The 22,581-nt window shown below is 32.6% G+C and overlaps 4 protein-coding genes across 7 annotated transcripts; all 4 read right to left on the bottom strand.

Annotated features, from left to right (window-relative positions):
* Positions 1-1,036: 1,036 nt before the first annotated feature.
* On the bottom strand, positions 1,037-2,467 carry LOC133030661 (probable leucine-rich repeat receptor-like protein kinase At1g35710). Its single transcript, XM_061103473.1, has one exon. The coding sequence runs from the start codon at positions 2,465-2,467 to the stop codon at positions 1,037-1,039; it is 1,431 nt and encodes a 476-aa protein (XP_060959456.1).
* A 1,599-nt stretch (positions 2,468-4,066) lies between these two features.
* LOC115700673 (probable leucine-rich repeat receptor-like protein kinase At1g35710) lies at positions 4,067-7,099 on the bottom strand. Its single transcript, XM_030628292.2, has 2 exons — positions 4,692-7,099; positions 4,067-4,594 (listed from the first exon to the last, which is right to left on the bottom strand). Exons 1-2 carry the CDS (start codon positions 6,907-6,909, stop codon positions 4,203-4,205), a joined length of 2,610 nt encoding a protein of 869 aa, XP_030484152.2. The 5' UTR covers positions 6,910-7,099; the 3' UTR covers positions 4,067-4,202.
* A 1,448-nt stretch (positions 7,100-8,547) lies between these two features.
* LOC115700672 (probable leucine-rich repeat receptor-like protein kinase At1g35710) lies at positions 8,548-11,621 on the bottom strand. Its single transcript, XM_030628291.2, has 2 exons — positions 9,251-11,621; positions 8,548-9,153 (listed from the first exon to the last, which is right to left on the bottom strand). The coding sequence occupies exons 1-2, from the start codon at positions 11,535-11,537 to the stop codon at positions 8,762-8,764; spliced, it is 2,679 nt and encodes an 892-aa protein (XP_030484151.2). The 5' UTR covers positions 11,538-11,621; the 3' UTR covers positions 8,548-8,761.
* A 6,906-nt stretch (positions 11,622-18,527) lies between these two features.
* LOC115700681 (uncharacterized) lies at positions 18,528-22,168 on the bottom strand. 4 transcript variants are annotated; one of them, XM_030628302.2, is made up of 10 exons: positions 21,979-22,168; positions 21,615-21,875; positions 21,363-21,529; positions 20,415-20,513; positions 20,233-20,301; positions 20,023-20,163; positions 19,849-19,938; positions 19,590-19,757; positions 18,975-19,053; positions 18,528-18,877 (listed from the first exon to the last, which is right to left on the bottom strand). In XM_030628302.2, exons 1-10 carry the CDS (start codon positions 22,049-22,051, stop codon positions 18,750-18,752), a joined length of 1,275 nt encoding a protein of 424 aa, XP_030484162.1. In that variant the 5' UTR covers positions 22,052-22,168; the 3' UTR covers positions 18,528-18,749. The 4 variants fall into 4 exon arrangements, with proteins under 4 accessions (XP_030484162.1, XP_030484163.1, XP_030484164.1 ...); XM_030628303.2 differs by having other exon boundaries at positions 18,528-18,874; XM_030628304.2 differs by having other exon boundaries at positions 21,363-21,520; positions 21,979-22,151.
* Between the last annotated feature and the right edge of the window lie 413 nt (positions 22,169-22,581).

The following is a 22,581-nucleotide window of genomic DNA, read 5'->3' as shown; positions in this document are numbered from 1 at the left end:
AGAAGAAATCACATATATACATATATATATATATGTGAATATGTAATATATGGTTGGCGTCTATACACATCCTCGATCTACAACTTATGTGCATACCATGTATAAATCATACTAATCCCATGGCTTGACAATAATGACGAGACCTTTTGTGCATATGATCATTTTTTTATATGAATAATAACATTTGTGGATATATATATATATATAGTCACTGATCACCTATTTTTTTTTACAGAGAGAATTTTCACCATTAATTATCACACCAACAAAGTGAATTTGATTAGGATATAATCGACACTGAACCTACATTTTTTTTTTTTTTTGAATGTGCAGTAAGTAATCAATCAACTCCCTTATATTACTCTCATTTTTTTGTATGAGAATCTACACCTTATGATAATTTTGGTGGTATAATAATTTCTTTAAATCCTACATTCTTCTCTTTGGTTATGTATCACATGTTATTTTTAGAAGTCTAGTGATTTAAAAGAAAATCATGGGGATTTACAATAAATTGGACAGCATAACACCATAACGATTTATATTATTCTCTTCGATTATATATCACATATTGACTTATTTTCTGAAGTCTAGTGAATCGAAGAGAATTATAGAAATCAATAATGAAATTGTCAACATAAAAATGTTAGTCTCTTCCTTTCCGTTTGATTATATATCACATAAACTTATTTTCTGAAGTTTAGTGAATCAAAGGAGATTGGAATGACTCTTTGCAATAAACAAAAATAAAGAGAAAGAAGAAAGAGAGATAGATCCATTTATGGATCTTTGCTTACCCTTGTAGAGCTTGAAAAATCACTTGGAATAATTTTTTCTCTCTTTTCTCAGATCTCTTTTCTCTGTTTCACTCTTACGTATCAATTGCCAAAGATATTTTTTCAAAACCCTTTTTCTCTCCTTTTTCTTTCAACCGTTCCCCACCCTCTCTCTCTTTATATCCAATTTTTTTATTATTTTTTTTTGTTGATAAAATTCACTTAATCGTGAAAGTGGTGGAGGTGGAGAAAATATCTCCTTAATTTTCTCTTGGACCTCTGAAATTATTGTTGGAAAGATTCAAGTAGGCTAAATTTGGTAAATGAGCAAATTGGGTTGGTATGATCCCTTCTATATTGTTATTTGACACATCCATAGAGTGCAATTCTGAAAGATTCTCAATATCTTTACCTATAGAACCATTGATTCTATTTGAACTCAAGTCAAGATTTTGAATAGTTGATAAACCAATCAAAGAAGGGAAAATTGGACCTGTGATCTCATTAAAACTAAGGTCCAAAGATGTTAGATTCTTCAATAATCCAAATTCTAAAGGAATGGAACCAATGAATTTGTTTTGTCCAAGTTTCAACACTTTCAGGCTTCTCAAGTTTCCAATTTGTGGAGGGAGAGAACCAGTTAAATGGTTTTGACTCAGGTCCAAATATGTTAAGTTTCTCAAGTAGTTCCCTATTTCTGGAGGGATAGAACTAGTGAAATGGTTTTGACTCAGGTCCAAGCTTTCTAAGTTTCTCATGTTTTTGATTTCTCGAGGAATGGAGCCAGATAAGTTGTTTTCGGTGAGGTATAAAGCTTTTAGGTTTCTCAAGTTTCCAATTTCTGGAGGGATGGAACCAATAAATTGGTTTGAGTGAAGATATAGATACGACAAATTGGTTAAATTACCCAAAGCTTTAGGGATAGAACCATTGAATTTGTTATTTGAAATATCGAGGAGGGTTAATTTGGTTAATCGAAATAAAGCCAAGGGAATTGGTCCACTGAGGTAGTTGGGGTTTAGATCTAGATGGAGCAAGTTCTCTAAATTTCCTATACTGATAGGAATGGAACCATTAATTTGATTGGTCCACATATTTAAATGAGTAAGGTTAATCAAACGACCAATGGACTCAGGGATTGCACCTGTTAAGGCGTTTTCGGTTAAGTTTAAGGACACCAAACTATTTAAGTTGCCAAGTTGTTGAGGAATGGAACCGTTGAGCTGATTGTAAGAGAGATCAAGTACTTTCAAATGAGAAAGGTTTGTTAAAGAATGAGGTATCTCACCTGTAAGAACATTGTAGGAAAGGTCAAGGTGGGTGAGCTTTGTAAGAGTACCTAGCTCCTGTGGAATAATCCCAACAACTCCTGCTTTTGATAGATCAAGAGTAGCTAAATTTGGAAGACAAGTGAAATTGAGATTCTTTAACATCCTCTCTTCCAATTTAGCGACACCATCATTAATATCATGCAAAGTGATTTGAGTAATGTGACCAGATTGGTCACAACTGATACCTTGCCATTGGCAGTGCAGTCTGGTGTGCTGGTCTTCACACCAATTGGTCTGTAGTTGAGAAAAAACATGTGAGTCTTGAAGAGAAGCTTTGACTACAATGATGAAGAAAGCAATACTAATCACCCATAAGAGTGTTAGTGAGTTATTACTAGTTTTAGAAATGTAAGCTATCATTTCTAATTATTTGTAATATAATTAGGGTGTGTAATTAATTATGTATAGTGATGATCATTTACACGACCTGAGTCTGTATTTAAGGCTTTTTTGATGATAATAATGATGATATATAAGAGATTTATGCTAATTTAGTTAGACTGATATGGTTCAACCCTTTCAGACTTTCAATGGAAGACAGATCATGTATTAAGGATACCACTTTTCTTAATTATTAATATGTATGCATGTGCAAGATTAGGTATCTTAATTATATATTTTAAGGTTATGATTTATAATGAAATTTCCTTCCCTATATATGCATAGTAGCGGCCAAGCTGTGTGAACCCAATCGTATATTCTTTCTATATATATCATTTATGTTCATATATATAAATTAATATTATCCAGTTCATACAATAGAGTTCTTACATTATGTCACTCATGAAGTCATCATCAACTATATTCTCATTACTTAATTTATGAATAAATGAAACCTTTATTTCTAAATAATATATAATAAAGAAAAAAGATTCCTTTAAAAATATATAGTAATAATAATAAAGTTAAAACGTGCATCTAATAGGCATTATATTTAATTTAGTCGTACACTAGTTTTTATTAGTTTAAGGTTTAGTGAATGGTAGGTACGTAGGAAAGTAGTTTTATTATTAGTTTAAACTAAATAATAATACTTTATTTTTTGTATTTTAGGAAAAGTAGTTTATATTATCCTATTCCTTCTCTTATTTTTATGCATATTTTGCAGCGCTCTTGATCAGTCTTCATACATTTTCTATCTTTATCTTTTAAAGTACATTAAATTTTTTAGTTCAATATATTTTTTTTTTTTGAAAAGGGGAATTTTATTAATCAACTTGAAAAACTATCATCTCTTACAATTGAAAGTAAATATAGAGCAGAAAGCTCATCATAAATACAATCTGACATAAAATAAGACCGTCTCGCAATGCAGTGAGCTTTAGTTCATATATTTTAGTTGTATATACAAATGAATAGAAAACAGTAAGTTAAAAAATAGGAAACTAATAAGAACTGTAGTTATTAATCTAAAACGTTGTAAATCTAATCTAATTTTCTAAACTCATCACGCTGAACCAAATATACAGAACATTAAAAGAATATCTCAATCATATATACATAGAATAAAAAAATTAGGCTAATTAGAATTTTTGCCCTTAAATTTTTTTGAGATGTATTAAATCATGCCTTCTGAACTTTTAAGGTCGTTAAAAATGCTCCTTGAACTATTGAGATTGTTGGATTTAAGGACTTTTGTCTAATTTCATTCAATTTTTCTATTTCAGTGATTGTTTAGGTACTAAACCATGCTCCCCAGACTTTGATAACTACCCAATTATATCCCTGGAACGACATGTACTAAATCATGCCCCTGAACTTTCGTCCATGTTAGACTTTTTTACTAAAATTGGACAAAAGTCCTTAAATCCAACAATCTTAATAGTTCATGGAGTATTTTTAACAACCTTAAAAATTTAAGGGACATATTATTACATGTCAAAGTTTATGGGGTAATAATCTTGTATTTTACTCAAACCATCATGTACTATAAAACTTCAAAGTTTTGCAATCTTCATCTTAATTAACATCATTGACTAATTAAAATCTTGAACTAGGAAAAATTAAGAGGACATCATATACATATAGTTTACAAAAAAAGAAAAAAAAAAATAGTGAAGCCACGCAGATGAAAACATATCAATGAACCTCACTTTCAAGTTTCAACATCTTCTAATAAACACTTTGGGATCATGAGTTGCCCTACTAAAACTTCACTGAAACTCTTGGCTAAAAGTCCTTTCGGAGCAAGAAGTTGTTGTGAAACTTGCAACATTGTTGGCCGACAATTCGGTTGGACATTTAAGCACGCAAATGCTAGTATTGCAACAAGAACAACATCTCGTTCGATGAAGCGATTTCTCGGTCGTGACAAGCGTTGGTCTATTATCTCACTCAGTAACTTATTTTGAAGTAGTGAGGAAGATGATGTCGACAATACCAAAGATAATAATTCAGCAGGATGTTTGCCCATTAAAGTTTCAAGCGCCACCACTCCAAAGCTAAAAACATCACATTTTTCTGTTATAGTCATGGTGTAGGCAAATTCTACATTCCACAGAAAGTTAAAGCATTAGAATGAGATAATTATATATTACTTATTTAAATTATATTTAGAAATGAAAATAACAAGGATTCAACTGACCTGGAGCAATATAACCATATGTACCGGCAATCATGGTTTGATACGAAAAATCAGGATCAACTAATCTTGCTGTACCGAAATCAGATAAGAAAGCTTCTAATTGTGAGTTTAACAAGATGTTGGTGGTAGTTACATCACGATGAACAATGGAAGGAGCACAATCATGATGCATGTAAGATAATGCATGAGCTAAGCTTTTGATGACATTAACCCTTTTGCTCCAACTCAAATCAACAGCCTCTTTATCATTGTTCAACACATAAAACAAGCTTCCTCTTTCCATGTACTCGTAAATCAAAAACATACTTCTTTTGTGTAAACAATATCCGTGGAGTTGCACAATGCTTTTGTGGCGTATTTTTGTCAAAGTCTCTACTTCGTTGAGAAAACTTTCTTTTAAAGTTGGCTTTTCAATCTCTGAACCATGGAGCTTCTTTAATGCGATTATTTTTCCACTAGGTAATTGTGCTCTATACACGCTACCGTACCCACCTGTTCCGATGCAATACTTGATGTCAAATTCTTCTGTTGCTTTGATGATATCTTCAAATGCAATTTTTCCATCATAATTCCAGATTGAAAATATATCGCCATTTCTTGTATTTGATTTTGCTTCAGGCAGAACATTTCTTGTTTTAAGGCAGCGTTTCAGAATCACGACAAACCCGATGCAAAGGAAGATGGTTGAGATGATGATGAGAAGAAGAATTTTAACTATTGTAATATTCTTTTTAGTCCGGGAAGATCTTGGGCAATTTGGGAAGACACTTATGGTATCGCAACATAAATCCTTATTTCCAATAAATAAGTCAGACAATAACTCATGTCCAGATGTTCCTGTAGATAGTTTATTGAGAAGGGCATCTTCTATTGGACCTCTGAAATTATTGTTAGAAAGATTCAAGTAGGCTAAGTATGATAAGGAGACAAATTGGGTCGGGATGATCCCTGATATATTGTTATTTGACACATCCATAATTTTCAATTTTGAAAGATTCTCAATATCTTTACCTATAGAACCATTGATTCTATTTGAACTCAAGTAAAGATTTTGAATAGTTGATAAACCAATCAAAGAAGGGAAAATTGGACCTGTGATCTCATTAAAACTAAGGTCCAAATATGTTAGATTTCTTAAAAATTGGAATTCTAAGGGGATGGAACCGATGAATTTGTTTTGTCCAAGATCCAATGTTTGTAGGCTTCTCAAGTTTCCAATTTGTGGAGGGAGAGTACCAGTTAAATGATTTTGACTTAGGACCAAATATATTAAGTTTCTCAAGTACTTTCCAATTTCTGGAGGGATAGAACCAGTTAAATGGTTTTGACTCAGGTACAAAATTTCTAAGTTTCTCAAGTTTTTTATTTCTTGAGGAATGGAGCCAGATAAGTTGTTTTGATTGAGTTGTAAGTCTTTTAGGCTTCTCAAGTTGCCAATTTCTGGAGGGATGGAACCAATAAATTGGTTTAACTGAAGAGATAAATACGACAAATTGGTTAAATTACCCAAAGCTTTAGGGATAGAACCATTAAGTTTGTTATTTGAAATATCGAGATGAGTTAATTTGGTTAATCGAAATAAAGCCGAGGGAATCGGTCCGCTGAGGTAGTTGGGGTTTAGATCTAGGTAGAGTAAGTTCTCTAACTTTCCTATACTGTTAGGAATGGAACCATTGATTTGATTATCCCACAACTCTAAACGAGTAAGGTTGATCAAAAGACCAATGGACTCAGGAATGGAACCAATGAGTTCATTGTAAGAGAGATCAAGTACTTTCAAATGAGAAAGGTTTGTTAGTGAAAGAGGTATCTCACCTGTTAGAACATTGTAGGAAAGGTCAAGGTGGATGAGCTTTGTAAGATGAGCTATCTCCCGTGGAATAACCCCAACAACTCCTGCTTTAGATAGATCAAGAGTAGCTAAATTTGGAAGACAACTGAAATTGAGATTCTTTAACATTCTTTGCTCCATTGAAGCCAGCCCATCATTAATATCATGTAAAGAAATTTCAGTAATGTGATCATTATCGTCACAACTGATGCCTTGCCATTGGCAGTGCTGCCTGGTGTGTTGGTCTTCACACCAATTGGTCTGTAGTAGAGAAAAAACATGTGAGTCTTGAAGGGAAGCTTTGACTACAATGATGAAGAAAGCAATACTAATCACCCATAAGAGTGTTAGTGAGTTATTACTAGTTTTAGAAATGTAAGCTATCATTTCTAATTATTTGTAATATAATTAGGGTGTCTAATTAATTATGTGTAATGATGATTTACAGGACCTGAGTCTGTATTTAAGGTTTTTTTGATGATAATAATGATTATATATATATAAGAGATATATGCTAATTTAGTTAGACTGATCTCATGGTTCAACGCTTTCAGACTTTCAGTGGAAGACAGATCATGTATTAAGGATACCACTTTTCTTAATTATTAATATGTATGCATGTGCAAGATTAGATATCTTAATTATATATTTTAAGGTTATGATTTATAATGAAATTTCCTTCCCTATATATGCATAGTAGCGGCCAAGCTGTGTGAACCCAATCGTATATTCTTTCTATATCATTTATGTTCATATATATAAATTAATATTATCCAGTTCATACAATATAGTTCTTACATTATGTCACTCATGAAGTCATCATCAACTATATTCTCATTACTTAATTTATGAATAAATGAAACCTTTATTTCTAAATAATATATATATAATAAAGAAAAAAGATTCCTTTAAAAATATATAGTAATAATAATAAAGTTAAAACGTGCATGGTGCATCTTAATAGGAATTATATTTAATTTAATTAGTCGTACACTAGTTTTTATAGTTTAAGGTTTAGTGAATGGTAGGTACGTAAAAAGTGTTATATTATTAGTTTAAACTAAATAATAATACTTTATTTTTTGTATTTTAGGAAAGTAGTTTATATTATCCTATTCCTTCTCTTATTTTTATGCATATTTTGTAGCACTCTTGCTCAGTCTTCATACATTTTCTATCTTTATCTTTTAAATTAGTACATTATTTTTTTTTTTCATTCAAAAAAAAAAAAAATAGAAAACAGTAAAGTTAAAATATAGGAAACTAATAAGAACTGTAATTATTAATCTAAAAATTGTAAATCTAATGTAATTTTCTAAACTCATCATGTTTAACCAAATATACAGAACATGAAAAGAATATTTCAATACTATATACATAGAATAAAAAATTAGGCTTGTTCTCTGAACTAGATTATGCTCGCTGAACTTTTAAGGTCGTTAAAAATACTCTTGAACTATCGAGATTGTTGGATTTAAGGATTTTTGTCTAATTTTATTCAATTTTACTATTTTAGTGATTGTTTATGTACTAAACCATGCTCCCCAAACATTGATAACTACCAAATCATATCCCTCAAAGGACATCTACTAAATCATGTCCCTTGAACTTTCATCCATGTTAGACTTTTTTATTAAAATTGGACAAAAATTCTTGAATCCAACAATCTCAATAGTTTACACTACAAAAAACTCATACTTTTAGTGACAACCTTTTAGTCACAACATAAATTGTTTGGGACTAAATGTCACTTTTAGTCACAACAAAAAGTTACTTATGACTAAAACATTGTATTTAGCTACAAGTTGTGACTAATTTAGTTTTAGTCACAACAAATATTATGACTAAAAGTATAATTAGTCACAACAAATTGTAATTTTATGACTAATACTTTTAGTCGTGGACCTTTTAGTCACAACACAATAATGGTAATATATTTATAATTAGCCACAATCTTTTTATCTTTAAATTTTTTTGTAGTGTCAGGGAACATTTTTAACGATCTATGATTTGATACATGTCAAAGTTTAAAGGGTAAAAATGCTGAAATTTACTCAAACCAACATGTACTATAAAACTTCAAAAAGTTATGCGATCATCATCTTAATTAACATCGTTGACTAATTAAAATCTTGAACAAGGAAAAATTAAGAGGACAGCATATACATAAGTTTACAAAAAAAAAAAAGAAAAAAATAGTGAAGCGACGCCGGTGAAAACATATCACTGAACCTCACTTTCAAGTTTCAACATCTTCTAATAAACACTTTGGGATCATGAGTTGCCCTACTAAAATATCACTGAAACTCTTGGCTAAAAGTCCTTTCGGAGCAAGAAGTTGTTGTGAAACTTGCAACATTGTTGGCCGACAATTCGGTTGGACATTTAAGCACGCAAATGCTAGAATTGCAACAAGAACAACATCTCGTTCGATGAAGCGATTTCTCGGTCGTGACAAGCGTTGGTCTATTATTTCACTCAGTAACTTATTTTGAAGTAGTGAGGAAGATGATGTCGACAATACCAACGATAATAATTCAGCAGGATGTTTGCCCATTAAAGTTTCAAGCGCCACCACTCCAAAGCTAAAAACATCACATTTTTCTGTTATAGTCATGGTGTAGGCAAATTCTACATTCCACAAAAAGTTAAAGCATTAGAATCAGATAATTATATATTCAGCACTTATTATTCAAAAACAAAAATATATAAAAAAGATTCAACTGACCTGGAGCAATATAACCATATGTACCGGCAATCATGGTTTGATACGAAAAATCAGGATCAACTAATCTTGCTGTACCGAAATCAGATAAGAAAGCCTCTAGTTCCGAGTTAAGCAAGATGTTGGTGGTAGTTACATCACGATGAACAATGGAAGGAGTGCAATCATGATGCATGTAAGATAATGCATGAGCTAAGCTTTTGATGACATTAACCCTTTTGCTCCAACTCAAATCAACAGCCTCTTTATCATTGTTCAACACATAAAACAAGCTTCCTCTTTCCATGTACTCGTAAATCAAAAACATACTTCTTTTGTGCAAACAATATCCGTGGAGTTGCACAATGCTTTTGTGGCGAATTTTTGTCAAAGTCTCTACTTCGTTGAGAAAACTTTCTTTTAAAGCTGGCTTTTCAATCTCTGAACCATGGAGCTTCTTTAATGCGATTACTTTCCCACTAGGTAGTTGTGCTCTATACACACTACCATACCCACCTGTTCCGATGCAATACCTGATGTCAAATTCTTCCGTTGCTTTGATGATATCTTCAAATGCAATTTTTCCATCAAAATTCCAGATTGAAAATATATCCCCATTTCTGGTACTTGATTTTGCTTCAGGCTGAACATTTCTTGTCTTAAGGTACCGTTTCAAAATCACAACAAACCCAGTAAAAAAGAAGATAATTGAGATGATGATGAGAAGAATTTTAACTGTTGTAATATTCTTTTTACTTCGGGAAGATCTTGGGCAGTTTGGGAAGACACTTATGGTATCGCAACATAAATCCTTATTTCCAATAAATAAGTCAGACAATAATTCATGTCCAGATGTTGGTGTAGATAATTTATTGAGAAGCGCATCTTGTATTGGACCTCTGAAATTATTGTGTGAAAGATTCAAGTAGTCTAAGTATGATAAGTTGACAAATTGGGTCGGTATGATCCCTGATATATTGTTATTTGACACGTCCATAGAGTCCAATTCTGAAAGATTCTCAATATCCTTACCTATAGAACCATTGATTCTATTTGAACTCAAGGCAAGATTTTGAATACTTGATAAACCAATCAAAGAAGGGAAAATTGGACCTGTGATCTCATTAAAACTAAGGTCCAAATATGTTAGATTCCTTAAAAATTGGAATTCTAAGGGGATGGAACCGATGAATTTGTTTTGTTTAAGATCCAATGTTACTAGGCTTCTCAAGTTTCCAATTTGTGGAGGGAGAGAACCAGTTAAATGGTTTAGACTTAGCTCCAAATATGTTAAGTTTCTCAAGGAGCCGATTTCTGGAGGGATAGAACCAGTTAAATGGTTTTGACTCAGGTACAAGCTTTCTAACTTTCTCAAGTTTTTTATTTCTCGAGGAATTGAACCAGTTAATTTGTTTTGAATAAGGTCCAAATATTCTAGGTTTGTCAAATTTCGGATTTCCGAAGGAATGGAACCAGTTAATTGGTTTGTATGAATAGATAAATACGACAAATTGGTTAAATTACCCAAAGCTTTAGGGATAGAACCATTAAGTTTGTTATTTGAAATATCGAGATGGATTAATTTGGTTAATCGAAATAAAGCCAAGGGAATTGGTCCACTGAGGTAGTTGGGGTTTAGATCTAGATGGAGCAAGTTTTCTAACTTTCCTATACTGATTGGAATGGAACCATTGATTTGATTGTTCCACATATTTAAATGAGTAAGGTTGATCAAAAGACCAATGGACTCAGGAATTGCACCTGTTAAGGCATTTGTGGTTAAGTTTAAGGACACCAAACTATTCAAGTTGCCAAGCTGTTGAGGAATGGAACCGTTGAGTTGATTGTAAGAGAGATCAAGTACTTTCAAGTGAGAAAGGTTTGTTAAAGAAAGAGGTATCTCACCTGTAAGAACATTGTCGGAAAGGTCAAGGTGGGTGAGCTTTGTAAGAGTACCTATCTCCCCTGGAATAATCCCAACAACTCCTGCTTTAGATAGATCAAGAGTAGCTAAATTTGGAAGACAAGTGAAATTGAGATTCTTTAACATTCTTTGCTCCATTGAAGCCATCCCATCATTAATATCATGTAAAGTGATTTGAGTAATGTGACCAGAATGGTCACAATTGATACCTTGCCATTGGCAGTGCAACTTGGTTCGTTGGTCTTCACACCAATTGGTCTGTAGTAGAGAAAAAACATGTGAGTCCTGAAGAGAAGCTTTCACTACATGAATGATGAAGAAAGCCATATTAATCACCCATAAGAGTGTTAGTGAATTATTACTAGTTTTAGAAATGTATGGTATCATTTCTAATTAATGATAATAATAACCTTGTTTCTAATATAATTAGTATTATGTGTGATATGATGATGGATCATTACACGACCTGAGTCTGTATTTAAGGCTTTTTTGATGATAATAATGATTATATATATATATAAGAGATATATGCTAATTTAGTTAGACTGATCTCATGGTTCAACGCTTTCAGACTTTAAGTGGAAGACAGATCATGTATTAAGGATACCACTTTTCTTAATTATTAATATGTATGCATGTGCAAGATTAGGTATGTTAAATATTTTAAGGTTTTGATAGGGATGCACATGTTTTTTTTATGGGGATGGGTACTACCGGGAACCCACCCTAAAGATTTTCTGTTTAAATGGAAAATGAAGATTATTTTTTGTCTCTAAATATTAAACAGGGATAGACAGGAACCATTTAATATTTTATTTAATTTTTTATATTTTATAGTTTATATTTGTACATTTTTAGTTCTTTAGTATAATTTTTACAAATTTTTAAATTGTGTTAAAGAGTAATAAGTAATATATTGAATAATAAATAATATGTAATATTTTAATTTTATTTATTTTACTTATTTTTATATATTTTAATTTTTAATATAAATAATTTTAATTTTATATTAATTAGAAAATTTCTTGCCGGTGGGGAATAAATGAGGATAGAGCGAAGATGAGAATTAAAATCCTAAATGAGAATGAGGACGGAAGAGCACTCCTGGCTAATTCCCCACTCCGTGTGGATCCCTAATAACAAATCTATTTATGATTTTTCTTTAAAATTAAAATTTTATTATCATAATAACTTTTTGTATATATAGATTGACACTAAGTAATATTCATCTAATTACCAAAAATTTTGTTCTACCTTATTACGAAGTTATTATTATAATATCTTATTTATTAATATTTTAAATGTCATAAAATTATTTTAATAATTACTATATAAATTATTAACTAAACTTTATTTTTTTTTGAAAATATTATTAACTAAACTTAAAACACCACTTCATGGTAATAGAAATAAAAATACACTCAAACTAATACAATTTAAAGGGAATGAATAATTTATACTTTAAATTTATTTATTTATTTATTTTTATTATTTTTTTGACGTGGTGATCAAAATTACACATAATTAACGATGCAGCAATGTACAATCGGCGGTGATACTTTCTCGAACCATGATAACTTATCGCAGGGGCGGACCCACATTATAGCGAGGGGGGGCAGTCACCCCCCCTGAAAAAAAAAATCGAGAAAAAAATGTATATGTATTTTAATTAGTTACAACATATTTTTGTATTAAAAGATGATATTTATAGATATAATAGTAACTTTGGTGTAATGGTTAAGGTAGTTGGTAAATAGGTTAGAAGGTGAAGGTTCAAATCCCACTAACTACACTTTATATTTTCTTTTTAAATTTATTTACGCCCCCTCACTTTAAATTCTGGGTCCGCCACTGACTTATCGTCTAACCAAATAACACGCTTTGTTAAACTATGAGCTGCAAAATTCTTATCGCGAGCTACATGAGACAAAACTACTCTAAAAAATTTAGACAATAAAACTATAACATTCTCAAACAGTACCCCAAATGAGCCCAGTTAAATCCTACCAACAGAATAAACTTACTCATTTTGTTGATAGCTATTACTAGAGAAAGTAAATCCGAATAAACCTCTCTAATTAGAATTTCACACAAATGAGCTCAATTAAATTCTACCAACAGAATAAACTTACTTATTTTGGTGGTGTAGAAACTAAAATAATATCAATTTAATGGTGTATCAAAAAGTATAAAAAATTGATGTGGTGTGTAATGTACAAATGAGAAAATAGGGATTTTAGTAATGAATGAATGAATGAGATAATATAAATGACCTCCAAAATACACATATCATGTTTAAAATAGCAGTTAGAAAATTTGAAAAATTGATGCTTTAAAAATTATTTCTTTTTCCAAAAATAAATAAATAAAAAAAAGCTATACATGTTATAAGAAGGTGTTTAATTTTAGCCTTTACATTATGAGAAATTTCCTCCCCATGCATAGGCGGCCAAGCTGTATGAACCCAAAACCCAATATTCTTTCTATATCATCTATGTTCATATACATGTATATATAAATTAATATTATCGAGTTCATACAATAGAGTTCTTACATTATGTCACTCATGAAGTCATCATCAACTATATATTCATTACTTTATGAATAAATGAAACCTTTATTTGAAAATAATAATTAAAAAAAGATTCCTTAAAAAAAAATATGTAATAATAATCATAATAATAAAGGTAAAACGTGCATCTAATTAGAATTATATTTAATTTAGTCGTACACTAGTTTTTATTAGTTTAAGGTTTAGTGAATGGTAGTTTGGTAGGAAAGTAGTATTATTAGTTTAAATTTGAATTGAATAAATTGTGCTTAGTTTCTTAGTTACTAATCATTCTTAAATATTTGTTACTAATCCTTTCTTTTATAATTTGTAGATATTATTTTGGATGTGAAGGGAAAATAGAAGATGAGTACATCATTAGCTACAACTTTAAAATTTTAGTGCATGTTTGACATTATAATTTTTTTAAAAAATATTTTTAAACAAAAAGAAAGAGAAAATAAAAAACTATTTTTTAAGAACAATTAAGCGTGTTTTTGCCATATTTTTAAAAAATAAAGTTACAAAAAATAAAAATTATAAGAACGACAAATTGTTGTTTATTATTTAAAACATAATTGATTTTTTGTTACTATATACTTTTTCTTCACTTTATCTCTCTCATCAATTTTTTTGCCTCTCTCTCTCCAGGGGCCGAAGGTTGGTGTTCGGGTTTAGGTTTAGGTCTAGGACTGTGCTGAGTTTAGGGTTTGAGTCTTGGTCTGAGGCTAGTTTTTCGGATCAAGGGTCAGGTTTAGGGCCAGGTCGAGTCGGTTCCAGAGACGAGGTTCGCATCCAAGTTAGAGCTGAGGTTGAGGTCTAGGTTTGGGATCCATTTTTTTTTTTTGGTTAATTATTAAATTTTTCTCCCGAACTTTGACATATACCAAATCATGTCTGAACTTTTTTTGCCGTTAAAAATTTCCCCTGAACTATTGAAATTGTTAGATTTAAGGACTTTTGTCTGATTTCATTCAATTTTACTGTTTCAGTAATTGTTTATGTACTAAACCATGCTCCCCAGACTTTAATATTTACCAAATCACGCCCCTCAAACTTTGATATGTACTAAATCATGCCCCCTAAACTTTCATCCATGTTAGAATTTTTTTACTAAAATTAGACAAAAGTTCTTAAATCTAATAATCTTAATAATTCAGGGAGAATTTTTAACAACCAAAAAAGTTCAGGGGGCATGATTTAGTACATGTCAAAGTTCGAGGGGAAAAATTGCTAATTAGCCCTTTTTTTTTTTTTTTGAAAGCTTACTATTTTTTGTTCTCATTTTTTAAAACAAAAAACAAAAAACCATGCCAAACAAGCCCTTATTCTCTAACTTTCTTGAGGCATCTTTGCATTTTCTTAAGATAAAAACTAAAGCATAAAATAAGTAATAATTATGATTGATGGTCTTTTAATATTTTTATTAAGAATATATAAAAAATATTATTATTATTATTATATGGCAAAGTAAAATTTTTTTTTTTTTTGTTTGAATGGAAATAATTTTATTAAATAACCATCTCAGCTACCAAAATAGGTAACAAATCAGTTGGAACAGACTCCAAACTGAAAGTGCAATCAGGATAGAATAAAGAGGCTCGGGCAAAGCTATGAGCCACCATATTAGCTGATCGTCTTACAAAATAAATACTAACATCATTTAAAAATTTAAGCATATCCTTACAAACATTCACCACTTGACCAAACATGGATCTCATCTCAATTGTGCTTCGTAAGGCTTGGATCACTTGTAAACAATCTGTCTCAATACACACATTTGTCCATCGTTTTTTCTTGATCCAGCTTAGTACTTCTCTTATTCCCATGGCTTCGGCTGTAGCAGGAGAAACTTGGCCTTGGAAGAGTTTAGTGCAGGCTTCAATTAGTACTCCTTGCATATCTCGAGCAACTAAACCAACTCCAAATTGGCGGTTTTCATTGAACATAGCCGCGTCAACATTTATCTTAACACTATTAGCAATAGGAGGCGCCCAACACACAGCAGCATCCTCGGCTAAAGAACCCGAAAATGTAGTTTCAATGACTGAATCTTGTGCGTTTTTCCATTGGTTAAGGAAGGTTTTTGCTGACGAAACAATGCTATCCGCTTCAACTCTTTTATTTTGCCACACCTTGTCATTTCTCGCATTCCAAATCGACCAACACAAAGCCACCAGCAACTCTTTTTTTTCTTTTTCCAGCAGCCGAAAACTGTTAATGCACCAAACCAGAAATGTATCCTCCTGCTGCACTACAGTGCCTATTCCTACTCTGTCCCAGCACCTCTTTGCAGCAGTACAGGTAACAAGTGCATGCAAAGTGGACTCATCTTCACCAGAGCAGATGGGACAGCGAGCTTCCACTGGTACATGCTTAAAACAAAGCTGTAGCATTGTTGGTAGACAGCCACTTCCCGCTCTCCACACCAGGTTTTTCATTTTTGGGGGAAGTTTGAGACTCCAAAATTGTTTCCAAAACTTGTTCTCGGCTGTCTCTAGCAGATCCCTCTCACCTTTGAGCTCCTGCAGTAGTCGATATGCACTCTTGACAGTATACACACCCGAGAGTTCTCTCGACCACATCAAACAATCTCTAGTAATAGAGGAATCAAGAGGAATTTGTAGAATCAAATCACGATCTCTTGGCTCAAACAAGTCATTCAACAGCTCCTCGTCCCATTCAAAACTGCCTTGTTTCATCAGATTTGTAACTTTTGCGCTCATAAGACTTGGATGGTTAGACATAATTCTCGGATTAGTTTCATCAGGGAGCCAAGCTTCACCTAAAACAGGGATAGAATTACCATCGCCAACCTGCCAACGAACCCCGTAAGCCATTAGCTTTTGAGCCTCTAGTATGCTCCTCCACACATAGCTTGGGTTGGGACCTAGGGAGGCCGAAGTGAAAGTACCATTGGGATAATATCTGGCTTTGAAAACCCTTGACACTAAGGAATCTTGATTGATTAATAGACGCCAACATTGTTTGCCCAAAAGTGCCACATTGAAGTCTCTTAAGTTTCGAAAATTCATACCTCCTTTTGACTTGTGTTGACACAACCTTTTCCATGACATCCAGTGTATACCCGAGCTGGTTGTAGATGAGGATTGCCACCAGTATTTTGCTATTAAACTTTCCATTTCCCTAGTAGTTTCAAGAGGGATTAGGAAAACATTCATAGCATAGCTTGGAAGAGCCTGAGCTACAGCTTTTATCAATACTTCTTTCCCCGCACGAGAGATAAACTTAGTTCCCCAACCTTGCAGCCTTTTCCGAACCTTCTCCTTCAGATATCCCAAAGATGCATTCTTGTTTCGGCCCATAGAACTTGGCAGTCCTAAATAGAAACTACCATCCGGAGCAGTTCTCATAGATAAACTCTGACAAAGTCTCTGTTTCACCCCCTCCTCCGTGTTGGCACTAAAAAATATGGATGATTTAGTAAAATTAACTTTTTGGCCCGAAGCATTTTCAAACTTTTGGAGCACCTCCTTGATTCGAGAGGCTTCATTTTCAGTTGCTTTACAGTACAAATAGCTATCATCCGCGAACAACATATGAGAGATTCTTGGCGCTCCATTTGCAACTTTGCAACCATGGATCCAACCTCTTTGCTCATACTTCTTTAGAATAGCCGATAACCCCTCCGCACAAAGAATAAATAGATAAGGAGAAAGTGGATCTCCTTGTCTTATTCCTCTTGTCGGGATAATTGGGCCAACTTCATGATTACCATACACAACTTTGTATCTTGCCGAAGTGACACAACGTAACACAAGTTGAACCCATTTTTCTTGAAATCCCACCTTTCGGAGCATAGCTTCAAGAAAAGACCATTCGACTCTGTCATACGCCTTGCTCATGTCAAGCTTGAGTGCCATGTAACCCTCTTTACCTTTCCTCTTTCGCTTAAGGTAGTGCAAGATTTCAAAAGAAACCATAACGTTGTCAGAGATTAATCGTCCCGGAATAAATGCACTCTGATTTTCTGAGATCAACGAATTCATAAATGGCTTCATTCGATTCACCAAGACTTTTGTAATGATCTTGTACAATACATTACAAAGAGCTATAGGCCTCATGTCTGCAATGAATTCCGGATGCTTCTTCTTAGGAATAAGGACTACATTGGCTTCACTACATTCATCCTTCAACTCACCATTTTCAAAGAATTGGCGAACGTACTGGACCACATCTCCTTTGACAATCGGCCAACATTTTTGATAGAAAGCAGGGGTCATCCCATCGGGTCCCGGGCTCTTGTCAGGATGCATCTGAAAGAGAGCTTTTTTCACTTCTTCCTCTTGTATCGGATGGCCAAGTTCCACATTCACCCAATCCGGAACTATGTGCGACACACAATCAATTATTTCATTACAAGAGGTGTTAGCCGAAGTAAATAAGCCATGAAAATAATTATCAACCACTTGAGGCAAACCAGTTTCCCATGTTACCCAACTTCCATTATCATCCTTCAAAGCATTAATTTGATTGTTGTGTTTCCGTATGGTAGCCGCCTTGTGGAAGTAACTACTGTTCTGATCCCCTTCCCGAAGCCAGAACTGTTTAGATCTCTGTTTCCAATAACACTCTCTCTGATTAATAGCTCTGAATAGTTGGTCTTTTACTTCCTTATAATGTTGAACCGAGGCACTATCCCTTTTATCATGCAGTGACTTTAAATGTCAATGAATCATGATAATTTTTTTTTTTTTGACGTAATAAATCATGATAATTAGTGATAATATAGTAAATAAAAAAGTGTCATTTATTGTGAATTAAATTTTGTACAATGCTACATCTTATGCCAAATTTAACACAACTTTTAGTCTGACTTAAATTTAGCACATTTTTTATAACATTATTGGAGTAATAAGTGTGTTAAAATATAGCTATACACTACCATTTTAACACTTCATTGGACAAAGAATGAAAAAGAAATAAAAAAAATAAGGAAATACTTCCTTCCAATGAAATTTCTTCTTTTCTCTGGTGCAACTAATTGAAACTTATTCAAATTTCACTTAAGAAGCCATATGTCTTTCCTAATTTTCGACAATAAATTCTTCAATTTCTATTCCAGTGTGTCGAGCCCCACCCTGTACTCTCAAAACAACTTCATCTCCAACTTTTAGTGAGCTCACTGGAATAGCCTTTGCCACCTCATTTCCTGCTGAAAGAAAGTGAGAAAACAGAACACATCAAGTTACTAATGGAAGTGAAATATGACCAACAAGAGTTTTTTGTTGTGAAATTCGAAACAAATAAACCTTGGCACGAAGAAACTAAGGCAACTGTCTCTGCATTCTGCAGAAGGATGCTGTAATGAGTTTGAGCAACTGAATCTTGCTGCAACATGCCATAATTAAATTAGAAATTAAGCTTTTTGGAACCGGAACAAAGACAGAAATATAAGTGGTGTTTGATAACACTTTTGGTTTTTAATTTTTATAATCACAAAAATAAAAGTAAAATTTTTGCTTTTAAATTTTATTTTTAAAAATAAAAATATATTCTGTAACTACTTTTATTTTTGCTTTTATTTAAGTCAGGTCTAGTCTAGGATCCAAAATATTGATGAAAGAAAATAAAAATAGATTATAATTAAAAAAAAAAAACCATTTAAAAATTGTTGAAAGTAATTTTTTTAATTAAAAATTTGATTCTCAACTTTAAAATTAAAAAGCAAAAACTGTTTTATAGAACATGTTTTCTGAAAATATTATCACTTTTCTAATATTAAAAATAAAAACTGATTAAAAAAGTGTTACAAAACACACTCACATTAAACAAATTTGTTGAAGAGTAATCCTACAAAATTAAACCAACACTTATGTAATAATTTAAGATTAAATTTAATGATGGTATAATTACTTGAAACAGACCTTTGCTTCCACAAGAATTAGTTGTCTGGTTTCGATTTTTACTCTTCCAACAATTGCATTTCGTTGCTGGCCCTTCTGGTCAACCACAATTACTTCTTTCCCTGATTTTAGTTCTGAAAGGTAACATGTTTTTTCGCCCGGAATAGCAACATAGGCATGTACTGGTCCCTGCAAACTTCAAAAATGTATCAGTTAAAATAAGGGATTGATGGAAAATTACAACTTTAAAGCACTTTCAAATGATAGCTTGAAAATTCACCGCATTGACTCGAAATGGTCTGCTGGCAATGTAATTTGACTCCAAGCATTCTGAGTGAACAAGGAACAGCCCTCTAGCAAATGATCCAACCTATAATGTATATATGCTCATGAGAATGAAAGACTGCAAATTATGATTAGCATTGGACACAGATGAACACATGCGGAAGCTTACGAGGAGTCCTTCACCGGGCCTCATGATGGTACACAGATCAACACAAACTCGATCTCCCATTCCTGCTGCTTCAACTCGGGTTACAGTTGCCTTGGTCAAGCTCAATACGTTGTTCAAGTCATTTCTTCTGTCAAGATATTCCTGATGACATTAACCACATAAGAATTCATGTTTCGTAATTAAGACATGCTTGCAGAAAAATCAAGTTACCTTTAGCTCAAAAACAGGTTTTGTATCCTCAACTTTGAGAATAACTCCACCCAATCCGTGCTCGAGGGCCTGCAGTAACAAGAATGAACATTTACAGCACATTGCTTCTGTATAAAAGCAAATCTAAGATTTAATTTTGTGAGCCTCAACTCATACCCTGATCAAGCACATTGGTTATATACCTCAAGGAAGAGTTGTGCTTCAGAAAATGTTTTTGAGATTGCAAAGACTGTTTTTTCACTTCCTTGAAATGCTGCAACAATATTCTCTGCAGGAATTACCTAAAGAAACAAAATCAGAAAATAAATTTCAAAACTTTAGTTAAAAAAGAAAGACATTGACAGAAGGTTCATATTATCGTGCTGCAGCATAGTAAACTAAAATCTTTGTCATGAAATATTCTGCCTTGACAGTTTCCTTAATGTTGTCATTCCACAAAACACTAAATATTTGTGTGACGGTCAGAATCTCGTGATCTGTAAGGGAAAAGAGGGAGTAAGTTGTGCAATCTCACATCGTTTAGGAAAGGTCAAGTGTGATGATTCTAAAATTGTGTACCTATAGGACTACACAGTTGAAGAGAACTTAAATGAATTGATGAGTACTACCTATATCAATAAGATACATTTTTTTTTAATAGCTCATCACTTAAGAACTCCAAAATTAAGCATGGAGTAATCTCAAAATGAGCTGTTAAGACTCATGTTGGTTTGTAAGACTATTTGCATTTCAGGAAGCAGTTAAAGTTACGTACCAGTGTATATTATGTAGGTATGAGACTAGACAGGTGAAAGTGGCGTTACAATATTTGCATTTTCTTACAATTGCTCGCGCAAAAACAGAGGAAGGTGTAAAAAAATTAACAGTGTGTCAAACCCAATTCAAGTTTAAAGAATTTAGAAAGCTCTATTAAATCGATAACACCATTAAATAAAATGTTGAAACTTGACAAAGTAATGTAATTAATGTTCAAAGGCAAAAGATGAAACTTCTATACAAAATTTTTGCATTACATTAAGGTTAACAACGCCTAACATGATTCTCTAAATCTAAATGAATAACTCCATAGAAACCACTATAGAGCATATCAATCTTTAAATGTAAAATACTTGTTACCTAAAACCAGGTACCTGCCAATCTAGTAAATCAACAACAACATTCTTTGCCAACCCATTTTCAGGTTGAAGTAGTTCCAACTCTCCTGGATTAGAAATCTTAAATACAGATCCAACTCTTCTCTTCTCCTTATCAAAAACCCCTCCCTCTTCAATATATAGAGGAGATATAACTGCAATTGCTGCCATAATTTAGAATTTAAAAACTTGAATTCGTGCCTCTACAAAACATTTTAGCAAAAATCTCCAACTGGGTATTAAGCTTACAAGACCACTCATCGGCAAGTTCTCGACTTTGAGAAGAAAAGAGAAAAGTGTTCCATCCTCTCTCCACGGCGGCCGTCATAACCTCCTTGTTCTCAGTCCATATCCACACCCTCTTGGATTGCCCGTACGACCCCGAAAACGACGTCGTATGAGGACCCATTACAGCGCCAGAGTCTTCACCCAAAAGGGTTGTCTTAACACTACAACTAGTGAGAAATGAACGAGTTTGAGGAGAAATCAATCTGCAAATGTTCCATTTATCTGCGAATATTAATCAATGTAAACAAATAGGAATACGAAGCTTTGATGTTTTAATAAAATAAATAAATTCATTCTTAAGAATTTATAAGGCGAAAGGGAAAACCTTTAGGGGTGGTGAAGAAGGTGGGGAGTTTAGTGGGGATGCCCAACAAAGAAGCTGAATTCAGCAGAGCCATTTCTCTGTTTTTGTCTGTTTTTACCTCTTGAAATCTGTTAATAGTGCGTGACAATTGCAAACGACATTATTTTAAGTGAAAAACTTCACGTCGTTTTGAAGTAAACGATAATTAACTAACGACATTTATCATGTCGTTTATTTGCCTACTGTTTTCCGGTGAGTCTGAGTCTACAGTTTTTGTAGGCAATCAGAATTTAATAGCTGGGTTTTAATAACAATTCAGACGCTGTGGTTTTCAAAGTGACACAAAATGAAAATAGACCTAGAATTAAATGTTTTTCTTGATATAACTAATCTAAAATTATTTTTTAGTACAGAAATATAATTATTCTTGTATAACACTTTTGATTATATCAAATTTTAATTTGACAAATGTTAAATTCATGATTTATTTTGTACTATTTTAAAGAATAAAGAGTCAAAATTATCATTTAACAAAGCAAATAATCTAATCAATAATTTTACAAAACAGTCAAAAAAAGTATCTACTTTTTATTATTTTTCAAAAGCATTCTTAGTCTATTCTTT

Source organism: Cannabis sativa, chromosome 8 (assembly GCF_029168945.1).
Source record: "Cannabis sativa cultivar Pink pepper isolate KNU-18-1 chromosome 8, ASM2916894v1, whole genome shotgun sequence".
NCBI lineage: Eukaryota > Viridiplantae > Streptophyta > Magnoliopsida > Rosales > Cannabaceae > Cannabis > Cannabis sativa.
This window is presented reverse-complemented; position numbering and strand designations above follow the sequence as displayed.